Source organism: Candoia aspera, chromosome 13, assembly GCF_035149785.1.
Source record: "Candoia aspera isolate rCanAsp1 chromosome 13, rCanAsp1.hap2, whole genome shotgun sequence".
NCBI lineage: Eukaryota > Metazoa > Chordata > Lepidosauria > Squamata > Boidae > Candoia > Candoia aspera.
Window position 1 is genome coordinate 17,025,076 of NC_086165.1, and position 15,479 is coordinate 17,040,554.

Genomic DNA, 15,479 nt, shown 5'->3' on the forward strand with positions numbered 1-15,479 from the left:
TTGGGAGGTCCTTCATCGTGGGTTACTTCAACAAGATCACCAAAGTGGATCCAGAAATGAGCATTCTAAAGCTGCCAATAAAGGGACACATTGGTTAACTCCAAGACAGGCAAATGGTACTGGCCCTACGTGGTGTCATGGGTAATGGAGCGGTGTTCAAGGTTGTCTTGACAGAAGTCACCAGCCTGGCAGCTGTAGAATGAAGATCGAGATCCAGATGGGAAGGAATGCATTACAAGCCTGAGGCAGGTCAGAAAGATCAACTTCATAACAGATTCCACAAAGCTGCATACAGATTATATACAGACTGCAGAAATCAGAACTTTTAAATTGACCTGAGATTTATGTGTCATCTTAGAGACATCGCCAGGCACAAAAAATAGTGGCTGGTGTGTCCTGTAAGAAGTCCGAGTTATCTTGGCAATTTATCCTTCATTGGTCGGAGCTTGGTTCAAAGCTGGTTCTTCGTGGCGGATGGTGAGCAGAGGCTGGCCGTGGGGGGCAGAGGATAAGTTTTGAAACAAGGTGTTGGTCTGCTCCTCAAGGATGCTAAATTCCTCTGGCGGAAGTGTAGATATCTGGATTTCGTTAGGTGAAGTATTTGGAATGTGATCCGGCTGAGAAAGCAAGGGAAAAATTGCTATTGGAACCCACAGAGCACTGATACTTCCTCAATGGTATTTGTTACAAAATATAATTACATCAGAATGAAAACGCAAGCAGCATGATGAATTTGTTCAAATGACACAAATTACATCCTGGTGTTACTTTTCACTGATTGCATCATACCACTTGTGTTGTCACTTCCCACCCATGTGGGCACCTACAAATCTGCCATTTTACCAAAGCAAATGCTGTCTGTCCTTGAAGCAACCCTAACCCCAGCCTCAGCCCCAGCCCCAACTCTGGCAGCTGTGGCCAGGAAGACCTTTGCGCAGGTTCATCTGGTGTGCCAGTTGTGCCCTTTCCTAGATTGGGGGCCCTTCAGAGTCGTTCATGCCCTGGTCACCTAACAGCTTGACTACTGCAGTGCATTCTACACAGGGCTGCCCTAGAAGACCACTCAGAAGCTTCAACTGGTCCAGAATGCAGTGATGCAGGCAGTGATGGGCTTGCCTCAGTATGCCCATATGACGTCTGTTCTTTGCAAGCTGCACTGGTTATAAGTTTGCTTCTGGGTGTGATTCAAGGTGCTGGTCATTACCTATAAAGCCCTACATGGCACAGGACCTGGTTACTTGAGGGACCACCTGTCTCCCGTAACATCTGCCTGGCCAATTTGATCTGGCAGGGTTGGTGTGCTCTGGGTTCCTTCAGTTAAATAATGTCATCTATCAGGATCTCAGAAGCACACCTCCTCTGTAGCAGCACCTGCCCTCTGGAATGAGGTTCCCCCAAAGATTCGAACAGCCTTTGCCCTACTGGTATTTCGAAGGCCCTGAAGACGTGGCTTTCCACCCAGGCCTTCGGCTAGGAAGAGTGAAGCCCATTTGCTTCATTCCTGTCCAGTTTGTCATTCTTTCCATCTTTTATTTTTCACTTGTTATTAATTGTATTTCTCATTTCAGCGGTTGGGAGCTGCTCAGAGTTGTTGGGAGTCGGGCAACATACTCACTTGATAGATAAATAGATAAATAAAATTTTTAAAAAGAATTAAATCCTCACCCCAATAAACCCCATGGTTGATGTTCCCTTTGTTTCCTCCTCTCCCTCAAGGACTTGGACTAAAGCCTAACCTTCAGTGTGAACAAATGCACCCACACATTTCCCCTGCCTGTTTTCCATGGCCACCTCTTTCCTGCTTATATTTCTGGACTGTTACCGTTTAGATCATTCATTCTTTGGTCTTCTTAAGAATGCCTCCCTTTGGCTTTGCTGGCTCTGAAGGGCACTCCAGTGTGCTGCTATCACCTGATTCATATGTCCTAACAGCCCCTATTTGACCCATTCAGAGGTGAGGGGATAGGGAAGACCAGGACCAAGCAAAGCAGCTTTGGACTCTGCAAAGGAAGTAACTTAAGACCAGTCATCATGGACAACTACTGCTACGTTGAATAAACTGCTTATCACACTAGCCACATATATGGTGCTTGAGGGCAGGGGTTTTCAAACTTTTGCAGGCTATGGAACCTATTATTAAAAAAGAAAACCCTGATCAAGTGGCAAAGCTATAGTGATGGAAAACTGGCTGTGTTCACATGTGTCTTTAACAACAGGAGGAGGAATAGGGTCAAGGTGGCCAGAAAAGACCCTCTCTCTGGGACATACACCAACGTTTACACTGTACAACAACAACAACAACAAAAAAGCAGAGCAACATTGCAGTTCCACAATGCCTTTCCTTACCGCTATTCCCTTAGTGTGTGGACTCGGTGGGGTAAGCAAGGCTGGGAACAACCTTTCCAGTTCATTCATATCCAGTTGTTTCCCATTGACATCGGGATCTTCCCTGTCCCTCTTAGTAGATCCATTTAGAGCCTGGCCAGTGACAATTCTCGGTCCTCTTGAGATCTGTGGGGTTGACAGCTGCTCCTGCATGTTTTTACACATCAGCAGCCTGTGGAAATGAAGGGGAGAAAATCACGGCGGTGCCCTTTCACAAACAAGAAAGAAGTCACATTGTTGGAAGGGAAGGGGATCAGACAGGATTTACTTGCGAGAGGTCCTGGGTTCATTGAGAAAGAAACTCATCTGAAACTACGGAAAGCCATCACTAGTCAGTGTAAATCAGGGGAATAGGCTATCTCTTGGTGGCTAGAGGTGCTCTTAACCTTTCTGTAGGAGACCCAAGACTGCAAAGAGGCAAGTCATTTTCATGAGCAAAGTTGGGGTTTTGTCATTTCCCCCCCCCCACATTCTTGGAGGAAATGGTGGCTTTTTTCTTATCCCCCAGAACTTCTATCACAGAAAGCCAGGATGGTGTAATGGCTAATATGTAAGGCTAAGACCAGGCAGATCCGAATTTATGTCTGTCTTCAGCTCACTAAGTGGGGCACTCAGTTTTGTGGGAGAACAAAACTGGGGGAAAGGAGTGCTCTATATGCCATCTTAGTTTAGATATAAATCTAACCAATGATAAATATGTATTTTTTATCTTAATAAGATGCAGATCTTACTGCTGATTTTCTACTCTTATGCTGCAGAAATTTAGCATTAAGGATTCTAAGGTGTAAACAAACAAATAAATAAAGGTTGGGTCCAGATCTCCTGAAGCTCTCTGACCACACACTGGCCACCTCAATGTAGACAACACTGAGCTAGCTCAGTGTTTTTCAAACTTGGCAACTTTAAGATGTGTGGACTTCAACTCCTAGAATTCCCCAGCCAGCCATGGGGAATTCTGGAAGCTGAAGTCTGCACATCTTAAAGTTGCCAAGTTTGAAAAGCACTGAGCTAGATGGATCAAGAATCTGGCTTGGAAAAAGACAAGGCTCCCATGTTTGCTCGGACCAATCATGGCTCCATGGTACACTATGTGGAAGAATCCCTCAGTTCAGTCTTGGAGATTGTATGGTCAGGCTGAAAAGGAAGCTCTGTAGAAGCGCTATGGCCAAGGCAGACAACATGAAGTTAAGGAGATCTTATAGCCTGACTCAATACACCCAGCTGATGAATCTCTCATGTCTGTCTAAACTGCCCAGTGATGTTAGCATGGGATAGCTAAGAACAAATGTTGGGCAGAAAGGGAACTGTACCGTCCTCTGTAGCCAAACATGAGGAAAAGGACACAGAAGATGATGCAGGTGACTCCAATGTGGATTCCAATGATGATCCCAGTAGCTGATGTCTTGTTAGTTGACTCATCCTTCATGCAGTTACATGGTGGGTTCAGGCCTAAGGTGGGTGGGAAAGATAAAGGAAAGCCCCCTTACACTTTTGACAACTTCTGACACAAATTGTAAGGCAGGAAGACAGGTACCCTGTATTCTCTCCGATATCCACTCCTATAGGGTCAACACCTTCCAGCAGAAGACTCACGCAGCCATCATTACAATCCTAGAATTGGGAGGGCCAGGGAGTCCAACTCCTACTCCATGCAGGAACTGAAGCATTCCTGGTAGACACTGTCTGGCCCCTGCTTGAGGGCATCCAACATAGGGAAGCCCACCAGCTCCCTCACTATCAAACTGGCTTTTACTACTATTAAAGAGTAGCTTTTAATCAGATGCCCACTGGATGAAGTTTGGACCAGTTGCATTCTTGATAAGGAATCCTAGTTCCATAGACCATACACCTGGAATGGGCCATTGAGGCGATGGATGCCAACCTTTGGTTCCATGCAAGAGTCCAAGTCAAAGTATCCCTGATAGTTAGCTGTCCATCCTTGAACACATCCTTGAACACATTCAGTGAAGGAGAGCTCCCCACCTCCCTTGGTCACTGGTTCCACTATTAAACTTCTCTTACCATGTATACAACAGATTCTGCTTAACTCTAAAGTAAGACCTTGTTTCCATATCCTCCCTTCCCTTCCCTTCCCTTCCCTTCCCTTCCCTTCCCTTCCCTTCCCTTCCCTTCCCTTCCCTTCCCTTCCCTTCCCTTCCCCTCCCCTTCTGTAGGACACCCTTTCAGGTATCTGAACTATGCTATCATGTCTCCCCTTAATCTTCTTTTCTGAAGACTGAACATATCCAGTTCCTCAGAAGAAGAGAAGGAGGAAACCTTAACCTTGGCAGGACTAAGTTTTCAGCAGTGAACTGGATAGGTCAATACATTTATTCAATTGGCAGGACAAAAGCCTGGGTCAGAAACACAAGGTGGCAGTCTGGGCAACAGATGCAAAGAGATAAGTACAGTACATGGTGGGTCTAGCAGAATAAAGAGGTGGAACACAAGAAACAGGTTGAAGACAGGAATCTGTGAATATTGTACGAGGAGGCCCAGGACTGTCAAATGGGCTGGGATCCAGAGGAAAGGTCTGGTTGTCTGACATGGAGACACAAGGCAGAGAGCTTGGAACACTACCAGGGGGCTCTGGAAACTAATTGTTCTTCTACAGGAAGGGCAAAAGATAGAGTGGGCTTGCCCAAATTCTGTTCACCTCAACCTCTTAGCTCTGTGTGATTAACTAAGGAATGGGGCAGTTCTGCCCTCTGCTGGATCACTACTAACAGAAGGTTAGCCAAACCCACATCAATCTCACCCAAAGCACTTCACAAAACACTTATAGAGATAAGGAAAGCTGAAGAACTAGGGACAACACAAGAAGGTTTTTTCCTCTGAAAGCAGAAAGAGAAAAACACCCTTCCAGGCTCTGCAAAGGGATGTGCTGTTTGCAGGAAGCCACCAATATCTCTGTAGAAGCAACAGGGGTGCCTTCAGAAGCCGTGTTTTTCCTGATGTGAATGGACCCTGCCCCATCAAATCCTTGTCTGAATGCTAAACAGAAGAATCAAAGCCCACATTTTTGGTTTCTTCTGGCCCTGGCAAGAAATATGGTACATCTGTAGGTGCCAGGCTGAGGGAAGATGACCAAAGGAGAGCCTTGCATGGTCTGATAGAAACCACAATGATGTCATGCTTGTTACTATATCATCCGACAAATGCTGCAAATTATGGAATTTGCATCAGTCACGAGTGACATGAATTACAGTATTCATGACACATCCCTTGCCCATGCCTTGCCATTCCTGCAGATGCCCATGGCCATGCACCTTTTTGTGTGTGTGTGGGGGGGCTATATTTGGCTTTTGACTGACATGCCAGAGGCTGCAATCCCCAAAGGAGGAGTCAGGATCAAAAATCAATTTCTCTGGATTTACATTCACTTATTATTTGTCCCATAAATAGGATTACTTCTCAGGCATACCTATTAATAACTTTTTCCTTCTTTCACATTAACAGTTATGATCTGTAATTAATTCTTGAGGGAACATCCAAGCCTTTTGGGTGGATGGTGCCCTTACAAGTTAAAGCAATAAAGGGAAGATTAATATGAGAAAAAAAGCTAAGCTTTTCAGGAGACGCTTCGAACTGTGGAGTCCTTCGTGCTCTCTGAGCTTGGTTGTCTGCAGATGTTCCATTACTCAACTAGGTAATATCATCAGTGTCAGTAAGTGTGAGGTTTGTTGCCTGTTTATAAACCCCACACTCATTCACACTGATGATGTTACCTAGTTGGGTTATAAAACGTCTGCAAGCAAACAACCAAGCTCAGAGAGCACCAAGGACTCCACAGTTCAGCTCTGAGCTACAGATGTTCTCTTCTATTGGATGCCTTGAATATACAAGATACACACAGGAATAACAATGACTTGTAAAAAAAACTGGAAACCCTTTTTGGACTTTTTGCTGAAAATGGACAGAAATGAATTAATTGGTGATCTTGGTATTTGCTGATTAGAAAGGGCTGTTTATGGGAAGAACAGAACCAAGATACGCAATTTGGGAAGGTGGAAATGGTAATAATCATTCTTTGATTATTATAGTAACAATCAAAGCATGATTATTATGCTAATTATGATTATTATTCAAAGACTTTTATTCAGCCCTTGAATAAAAACCGTTGCAAAGAAGATCAGAAGTCGGTTCTTTGGGTATCTTTCCCCCCCTTTTTTTCTTTGTCTCTGTTTTTCTCTTTTTCTTTTCTCTTTTAATATATTTTTCTTTTCTTTTCTCTACTTTCTTCTTTAAGTTTCTGTAGTTTTTTCATTCTGCATAAAATCCTTTTTCAATAAAGAATTGATACACACACACACACACACACACCAGTCAATTTTCTCAGCTGCCTTTTGCACCCAGCTTTTCCCACCTCTCTTTCTTCAACCCAGCCATCTCCCAGGATCTTCAGGGCAAGTTGAGCCTCTCACCTGTTTTTTCAACGGTTTCTCGAAGGGACACAAAACGGATGGTGGCGTTCCCATCTCCATGCTGGTTGTAAGCAAGCAGCTTGACTTCATACACTACTGATGGATCTGGAAGGAAATGGGGATGGGAGGGAGATACAGTTAGGTCAATCACCTGCAGGGATGTGTTCAGCGCGCAAGGCAAACCTTTTGCTGCTTGCTCTCCACAACACTGCTCTCTTGCAACTACAACAGGGGTGGGCAGCTGTCAGCCTGAGTACCCCCTTTTAGGGGGTCTGTGGAACCCCCTCCCCAAGATTATGCTGTCTAAATTTGACCACAAGAACTGTAAACGGTTCAGGACAACTTTCCATGGTTCTTGGAGCAAAAAACAAACAGAATAAGTGCGTAAAATCACCATATGAATTAAAGAGTTTTTTTTTTAAAAAAAATGCACATCCTCCCAAACCACAATAGGAGAAAGGAGATTGGAAACTTCCCGCACCATCCAACTCCCATTCCCTCTCCTCACCAGCCTTGGAGGATCAAAACCATCAAGAATTGTGGCCTTCCTAGCTGGAAAAAGGCTACTATTGAAGGAACTATTAGCAAGCAAATCAATTAGGATTATGGGGAAGGTGCTGGACTGGAGGTGGGCAGACAGACTCTAGTACTCCCTTATGCCCAGAAGACGGCTGAGTGGCTTTGGGCCAGACCCTTGCTCTCAGCCCAAAAGCCAGGGTGGTTCGGTGAGGAAGGTCCTGACCCTCAGCCATGAACCTCACTGGAGGATTTCAGGCCAGATTTTCTCTGTTATTAATCAAAAATATCTGCCACCTTCTTCACGTAGATCAGACCAGGAAATCAACTCCACAGGAAGATTAAAGCTAGTTTTATTGAGAGTGGCTCTAATAACAGAACCTTGCAAGTCTGACTGCTGTAGTGCCTCCCCCTTCTTATACTTCTGTGACTTAGGGAGGTGTCCGTCTGAGCCTCTTCTGAATACAGGTAGTCCTTGACTTATGACCACATTTGGGACTGGAACTTCCATCGCTAAGCAATGTGGTTCTTAAGTGAGTCGCACACAATTTTACAACCTTTTTTTGCTGCAGTTGTTAAGCAAATCTGGCTTCCCCCATTGAGTTTGCTTGTCAGAAGCCCCCTGGGAAGGTTGCGAATGGTGATCATGTGACCCTGGGACACTGCAACCATCATAGATACATGCTGGTTGCCAAGCACCTGAATTTTGGTCACATTACCGCAGGGACATTGCGACGGTTACAAGTGCAAGGTCTGGTTTAAGTCACTTTTTTTTAGCGTCGTCGTAACTTTGAACTTTGGATTGTTGTAAGTTGAGAACTACTTGTCTATCTGTTGTGGACTTAAGGCATGTTTTAGCCCCTTTTGCCAATGTAATAGTTCCTGCATATTTCTATCAAGGTCACCTTCCTAATTCTTTACACCAGTGTTTCTCAACTTCAAGAATTTTAAGATGTGTGGACTTCACCTCCCAGAATTCCCCAGCATGCAGAGTTGAAGTCCACACATCTTAAAATTGTGGAGGTTGGGAAACACTTCTATATACTACCTGGTAGAGTTGTTGTGAGGATAAAATGAAGGGAAATCCAGGGGAAGATTCCCATGGAAATTATCATGTGGAAGATGAGATATAAATCTAACAAAGAAGCTGCCATGGCTGCATGGATGGAAGGAGTAGAGAAAGAACAGTGCTGGCAAGAGAGAGAGTGGTTTTGCTAGTCTAGAAGAGCCATTGATCCTTCCATCTTGACACTAGGCTCTGTGCTAAATGGAGGAACTGGTTCTCAGACTGATGAGTATTCAAGAGAGGGTTTTCTAAGCAGATCTCTGCAAGTTCATCCTTTTTTCAGTAGAAAGAGCCACTTCCTTGCCAGCCCAGAGAAACCATTTGGAGTAAAAGATTACAGGCTCCTCCTAACATCTTGGAGGCACATTACTTCTAAATAGCCCAGTTGCTGTCTCTTTCATTCAGTGTGATTTGTGGATGACTGTTGGCTTATAGGAATTCTCCAAGCCTGGTTTGTCATTTGCAGATGTTTCACTATCCACTTGTAGCTCTGCAGATGTGAACTACACAGGAAACCTCTGCCAATGAAAAGCCAAGAACTCCTTCAACCCAAAACTCCAACCCTGAGCTACATACATTCTCCATCATTGTAAAAGGATTACATTTGGTTTGAGGCATCTGCCCAAAGAAACAAATGAATCATCAAACCAATCAACCCAGAGTTCTCACTTGAGGCACAAATGACCAGGCTCAAATTATCCTACTTTGGACACATTATGCAAAGGCCCAGCTCTCTGGATAAGACTCTAATGATGGGAAAGGTGGAAGGAAAGAGAAGAAGAGGATGACCAGCAGCAAGGTGGAGGGACTCAGTTACTGAGGCAATGGGGGCACCACTGGAAGATCTGAAGGACCAGTTTGGGGACAGATAATTATGGAGGAAATCTATCTATGTGGTCACTAAGAGTTGACAATGACTTGGCACATAATCAACCATCAATCTGCCCAAGAGCATGACACTTGGGGGGTAGACCCTACTCCTCTCTTTTTCTCCACACATATTCCTCTTCTCTACTCACCAAGATGAGTAATGTTGCAAGACGTGATGTTGCTGGGCAGAAGCATAGGGCCTGTGAAGTGGGAAAGGTGGACCTTGCGATAGTAGAGTTTGAATCCCTCGTGCTGGCCCAGTTTGATGGAAGGTTCCCACATGGCTTGAATGGTGGTGCTGTTGAGAACTTTAATGAAAAGGGAAGGCATTGCTGGTACTGAAAGGAAGCAGAAAGGAAAGAAGGATTGGGTGTGGTCTTCTTTCTCCCTCCAAGCTTAAAGCCTATGTCAGTACATCTCAAAAATACTTTGGGCCAAAACACATGAAAATAATTCAATTTGTTTCACTGTGAGCCCTTGCCTTAAGCCAGTGGTTGCTTATGTGGAACTGGCAACCCTCAAACATCAGGAGCAGGCCCCAGATGCCACTTTGGATGCACCCTTGATCAGAAGGAAGCACAATGGAAGAATCACAAATCATAAATCAAGCTAGGATGGAGGTGCTGAGCTAATGATTAACTGTGCCTGCTCATCCATTACAGAATATAATGCCTAAACTCTGTTCCACCAGTGCAAAGTTGTTTTTTAAAAATGCCAGAGCTTGTGGCAGGGAGGAGAGGAAGGGATGGCTTGGAGCATCAGAGGCCGCCATAATTTATTAACCTGTTACCAGATCCACAGCAGTAGCATTTAATGAGTTGGAAAAATGTGGTACCAAGCTTCTGTATTTTTTTTTTTAAAAAGGACAAAAGGAGAAACCCCAGACTTTATGAGGCCGCAAGCTACTGTCCTGAACTCCAAGGCTTTGGGTCAATGGTTTGAAGGATTTTAAGCCTTGTCAAACCCTGCTGCATTTTTACTGGGGAACCAGAAACCTTGGGGGAAGGAAAGATTGGTCATCTGAAAGTGGTCCTTTATTTGCAGATGTTGCGGGAAGGGTCTGCCAAGTGTGCAATTGTGAGCTTGGGACCGGCAGATATTGTCACAATCCTCCTCTTCATTTTTAAACTGCAGTATGTAAGGAGGTAATGTCAATTGGAGAAAGTTGGCACTATCTAGCCAATAAAGGTTCTGCAATTTGTTTTTCCTCAGAGCAGAATTCTTACAAAAGTGAAGATAGACAGATAGATGATCTGAGATGGTTGGGCCAATAATGGGTGAGGGATGACCTTGGCTTATCCATTCAGTTGCTTCATAGCAAAGGTGACCATTGGCTCATCTTGTCAAGTTCTGCCTACTCTGACGAGATCCCCTTACACTTTGATCAAACAGTCCCCCACCCTACCCAGAACTGAAATTGTGACCTTCACAACACCAGATTGAGCTCTACCACTGCACAGTATTCCCTCTGCAGAACATCTAGACCTGAAGCTGATTCTTCTTACCTTCTCCCAGGGTGCTCACCACCACAACTTCGGAGGCCTTACTGGCACCGCGAGAGGTATAGGCTTTTATATAAAAACTGTAGCTTGTGGAAGGCTCTAAGTCTGTCACAAGCTGCTGGAAGGTGTTTTTACTGACGGCCTCTTGATATTCCATTTCCACTGGATCTGAAATACAAGAGGAATGGGTCAGGAAGGAAGGAAGGAAGGAAGGAAGGAAGGAAGGGAGGGAGGGAGGGAGGGAGGGAGGGAGGGAGGGAAGGAAGGAAGGAAGGAAGGAAGGAAGGAAGGAAGGAAGGAAGGAAGGAAGGAAGGAAGGAAGAATTCTAGGGAGCCACCAGTTGGGAGAAATGTGCTGCAAGTGCTCAGTTTGCACCAAGGAGCCCTATAAGTCTGTCTCGGATTCCTTACCTCCTCTGCCACCAGGAAAGGCATTTTGAGAGTTCAGACCACTGCTTTCCTTAGAATCAAGTGCCAACTGTTAATTTCTAAGGGCTGAACAATTTGTTGGGGATGGAATCTCTCCATTTGATCCCCAGACTGCCTGCCAGCTTCCTTCTTAATCGAGCCATGGCATCAAAATCCACGGGGTGTTGGATTTTGCCACTAGATGTCAGGCATGCCAAAAATTCTACACATTTCCTTCCTTCCTTCCTTGTTCTTGTTCTTTTCTTGTTCTCTCTCCCTCTTTCTCTCTTGTTCTTTCTTCCCTTTTTTCTTGTAACTCTTGTTCTTCCTTGTCTCTCCTCCCTCCCTCCCTCCCTATCACATGCACATCTCATTCATTTAGATTCTCAAAGCAGCTTACATGGTGGAGAAAGTGCTAAATTTAAGACTGAGGAGAGATGGTTCAAATTCCTAATCCTGTTCCTGAAGCAAAAGGGGATGTCTCTGAGACCACTTGTCATCATTATCCTCCATAAGGGAGGATAAAATCTGGGAGAAAGCATGCTCTTAAAGAAAGAATATAAGGATGCGAATAAACTGACTAGTTCTCTAGCTGTATATCTGTCTATGCATTTTACCAAAGTTTTTTTTAACCCATCATTACAAAACTAACAAGAAGCTAATATTGCACACAGCTAGCCAATTATTCTTTACCTGGAGGGAAGGCTGGTATGAGAGATCTAGACCCACTGAACTATTTGACACACCAGAGAGAGGCTACTGGGGGGCAAATGACGAAAACAATGTCGCACAAACATGTCATAAGCTCCACCCCTTTTATATGTGCATCATGACATTGCACACCCATGAAAAAAGGATGCGGTCTGTGGCCTGGTGGCATGATCCTTCTTTTATCATTTGGACAAAAGTGTGTCCAAACGATGAAAATCTTGTGGATGCCAAAATGTTGTGGACACCTCTGCCTTTAAGACTGTAAAAAGAGGAGCTGGGAGTAAGAATGGCATTTCAAACCAAGGGATTCCTGGACAACTTAGACCTAAATTACAGTTCCCAGGGTGGCTTGCAATCAATCAATCAATCTCCTGTTTTACCCAATAGGAGATCAACTGGCACACTGCTGAAATCTGCCCCTACAATTTCTTAAAATATGTTTCCGATTCTTTCTACCTTATTCTCAGGATACTGAGAATTGCTCTCTGCCTGAAAGTTCTCCAGGTAGGGTTTTTCTGCCAATTTTCTTGCTAAAAGTGATGGAAGCTGCTCTACTCCTTTCTATCTTTCTGCACCCCTCCTGGCTGTCCTCTCTTCCTGATCTGTAAAAGTTCCCTGAAGGCATTCTCCCCAATCTCTTGCCATTAAATGGAAATGCAGTGGGATGCTGACTGCTACAGATACAAGGGTCCAATGAAAAATCGGACATTTGCACCCCCCTTGACCACCTCATCATTCCATCAGTGACTCTCCACCCTTGAGCAGCATCTCCAGCATCTTCTCCTTGGAAAGAAAGAGTAACTGCTAACTCTCTGCTTGACAGCTGGTAGTCAGAGGTGCAAGAAAAGCATTTCTCTGCACAGCACTGATATTAGCAGTCTCGGATCTTCCCCACCATCCTACCTGCTGCTTTTCTAATGTGCAGGACGTAGCCGATGATCTCCTTCGTGTTTTGCAACGGCTCGCTCCACAGCAGTTGGACGGTGGTAGCCGAGACGGACGCTGCTTTCACTTCCTGAGGAGGGCCGGGAAGCCGGTCGGCCCACAGCACTGTCAAGCGGGCACTGGCTTGGGTGGACCCGGCACTGTTCTCAGCAATACACTGGTAGATGGCCTCATCCGCCTGGCCGATGTTGGAGATGGTCAGCGTGCTGGGTGGAAAACCATCAGACCGGGCAAGATTAGTACTTCCTAGCAAGCCCCCTAGGACTCAGCCTTCCCCGGTCCTCTGACCCCACTCACACAGCACCATTCAGATCTAGGTTAATCCTTCGGTGCCTGAAAAGGATGGAATGGAGGTCTAGATGGCTTAGGTGGGCCTTCCCTGCACCTTTGTCTTGCGCAGGGTGGGACAAAGCCCAGCGGACTCTTGCAGAGCATGAAAACTTGCATCCCAAAGAGCAAGTAGATTATGTTGATGGAAAGAGAAGAAATAAGCAGGAGAAGAAGGAGGTGGTGATGGAACTCACTGGCTCTTGTAACTGGAGGGCTCCCCTCTGTTTTAAATTTAAAAGGCTGAAGTGGCCAGCCATTAAAGGCAAAGGGGAAAAGAAATTCCTAGAGAGGGAGTTGGACAATAAAACATGGGCAATTTTGTTGTAAACTGCCCAGAGTCCTTCCTTGTGGGGTGAGATGGCGGTGATAAAAATTTTGATAAAATAAACAAACAAATAAATAAATAACAACTGGCTGCACCACTGTGACACCCTGGGGTGCTCTGCCCACTGCAGATGGACAGGAAAGAAAGGGGACCGAGGAGGATTTGTCCCCCCCACTGCCCCAAATAAAATTCTTCCCATTTCTTACAATAATAAGACCATTTTGTTTCATGTCCTTGTGGACATGGCATCTTAGGGGCTAAAGAATTGTGTCCTAAGTACCTGCTGGCATGGTTGGAAATGCAACATTATGTAGGTGAGTTGACATATGCCAGGGTGGCACAGTAGTGGAAGTGGGGAGAGCCATGATTTACTCTACTCTCAGCCACAGAAGGTCCCTGGGGGACTTTGGGACAGTCCCTTCCTCTCAGTCCAGGAGCTGATGGGGTAGTGGAGAAGGTCTTGGACTGAGAGTGGGGAGACCCAGGTTCTAATTCCCCTTCAGCCACCAAAGCCCTCTGGGTGACTTTGGGCCAGTCAATCCCTCCCAGCCCCAGAGCCAGCCTGGCGTAGTGGTGAAGGTGCTGGACTAGGAGTGAAGAGACCTAGGTTCAAGCCCCTCCTCAGCCACAGAAGCTCCCTGGTGGACTTTGGGCCAGTCACTGCCTACCTCACCAGGTTGTTGCTGCTGTTGGGAAAAGGAGGAGGGAGTGCTACTTACATTGCCTTAAACTCCTGGAGAAAAAGCAGGATGTAAATCTAAATAAATCAATAAATATCCTCCAAAGCACTTGTAGAGTAACAGGACATGAACCTAGGCCCACATTTATGGTGCAGCTACTTCAGAGGTGACACTGGTCAGATAGATGGAGGAGGCCCACATCGCAGCTGAGGCAAAAAAATGCCCCTTGCAAACTTGCAAATGCCACTGAGAAGAGGGGTTTCTCCATTTTCAGTGGAGAGAAAAATGCCACTCACGCTTTGCTCAATCTGACACCCGTGATAACTGATGGAACCCAGTGAAGGGAGTGTTATCTTTTGCCAGCCAACTTTTTTCTTTTTTCTTTAGCCAACTTTCAAGAACAGGAAAAGCAGAGCAAGGGAAATCTCTCTACTACAACAGCTTTTAAGCCATGCAGGGGTGTCTGCACAGGGTGCTCAAAAAAGTCAAGACGATGGCCACGATGGTGCAGCTGAAGCTCTGCCCGTTTTTTTATGGGTGTTGCACACAAAAATGGGCAGAGTTTTGACTGCTCTCTTGTGGCCGCCATCTTGACTTTTTTGACTGTACCCTGGAGACACCCCTGAAGCTCTGCAGCTTTAGTGTATCACGAAATGATCTCAGTGGCTACGAGCAAACATTTTGCCACAGATTGCCAGCAATTGTCCGATACATTATTTTACTCAAACCCTGTTTTTCCCCAGCTTCCAGACTGCAAGAGTTGGGAAATTGAGAAGTTAGAATTAAAATGTGCTGGGCTCACTCCAACTCCTATGCAGCTGTTCAGTGAAAAATGCATGATTTAATTTGCAAGCCTTACACCCTGCTACAGATAATCGTTACTGAGTGCTGGGAGGTGGTAGGGAGTGGCATAAATCTAAATATATAAAGACATAAAATAAAACAGGCTATAGCAGGCTATTAAAAATGATTGGAAAGAGGTATTTCAGTACAGTATCTCTTTAAAGCAGCCACATCTTTGGACTCCTATGAGAACTGGGGAGAAAAAAAGACACAGCTGCTTTAATAGTCAATTTATTAAAGTAGCTGTGCATTTACAGTGATATATTTTTACATGCTTAATAATGGCTGAACGCAATCCCTTTGTTAAGGGATGGCTGCGTGGAAGTTTGTGTGGAAGACTGAAAAAGAACAGGGGGGGGGGCAACTTTGCAGAAAGTTATAAAGTGCTGAATGGTATAGAGGAAATATGTAAAAACTTCCCCCCTTTCTTCTCTTCTTATAACACTCCCATTTACTCTCCCAATTATAAATGAC

The 15,479-nt window shown here is 45.1% G+C and overlaps 1 protein-coding gene across 1 annotated transcript in view; it reads right to left on the reverse strand.

Annotated features, from left to right (window-relative positions):
- Window positions 1-432: 432 nt before the first annotated feature.
- IGDCC3 (immunoglobulin superfamily DCC subclass member 3) overlaps window positions 433-15,479 on the reverse strand; it is a 94,383-nt gene continuing 79,336 nt past the window's right edge. The window contains 8 exon segments of the mRNA XM_063314238.1: window positions 433-488; window positions 491-617; window positions 2,347-2,557; window positions 3,696-3,834; window positions 6,810-6,914; window positions 9,411-9,599; window positions 10,767-10,931; window positions 12,786-13,033. Coding sequence (XP_063170308.1) covers window positions 433-488; window positions 491-617; window positions 2,347-2,557; window positions 3,696-3,834; window positions 6,810-6,914; window positions 9,411-9,599; window positions 10,767-10,931; window positions 12,786-13,033 — 1,240 coding nt within the window.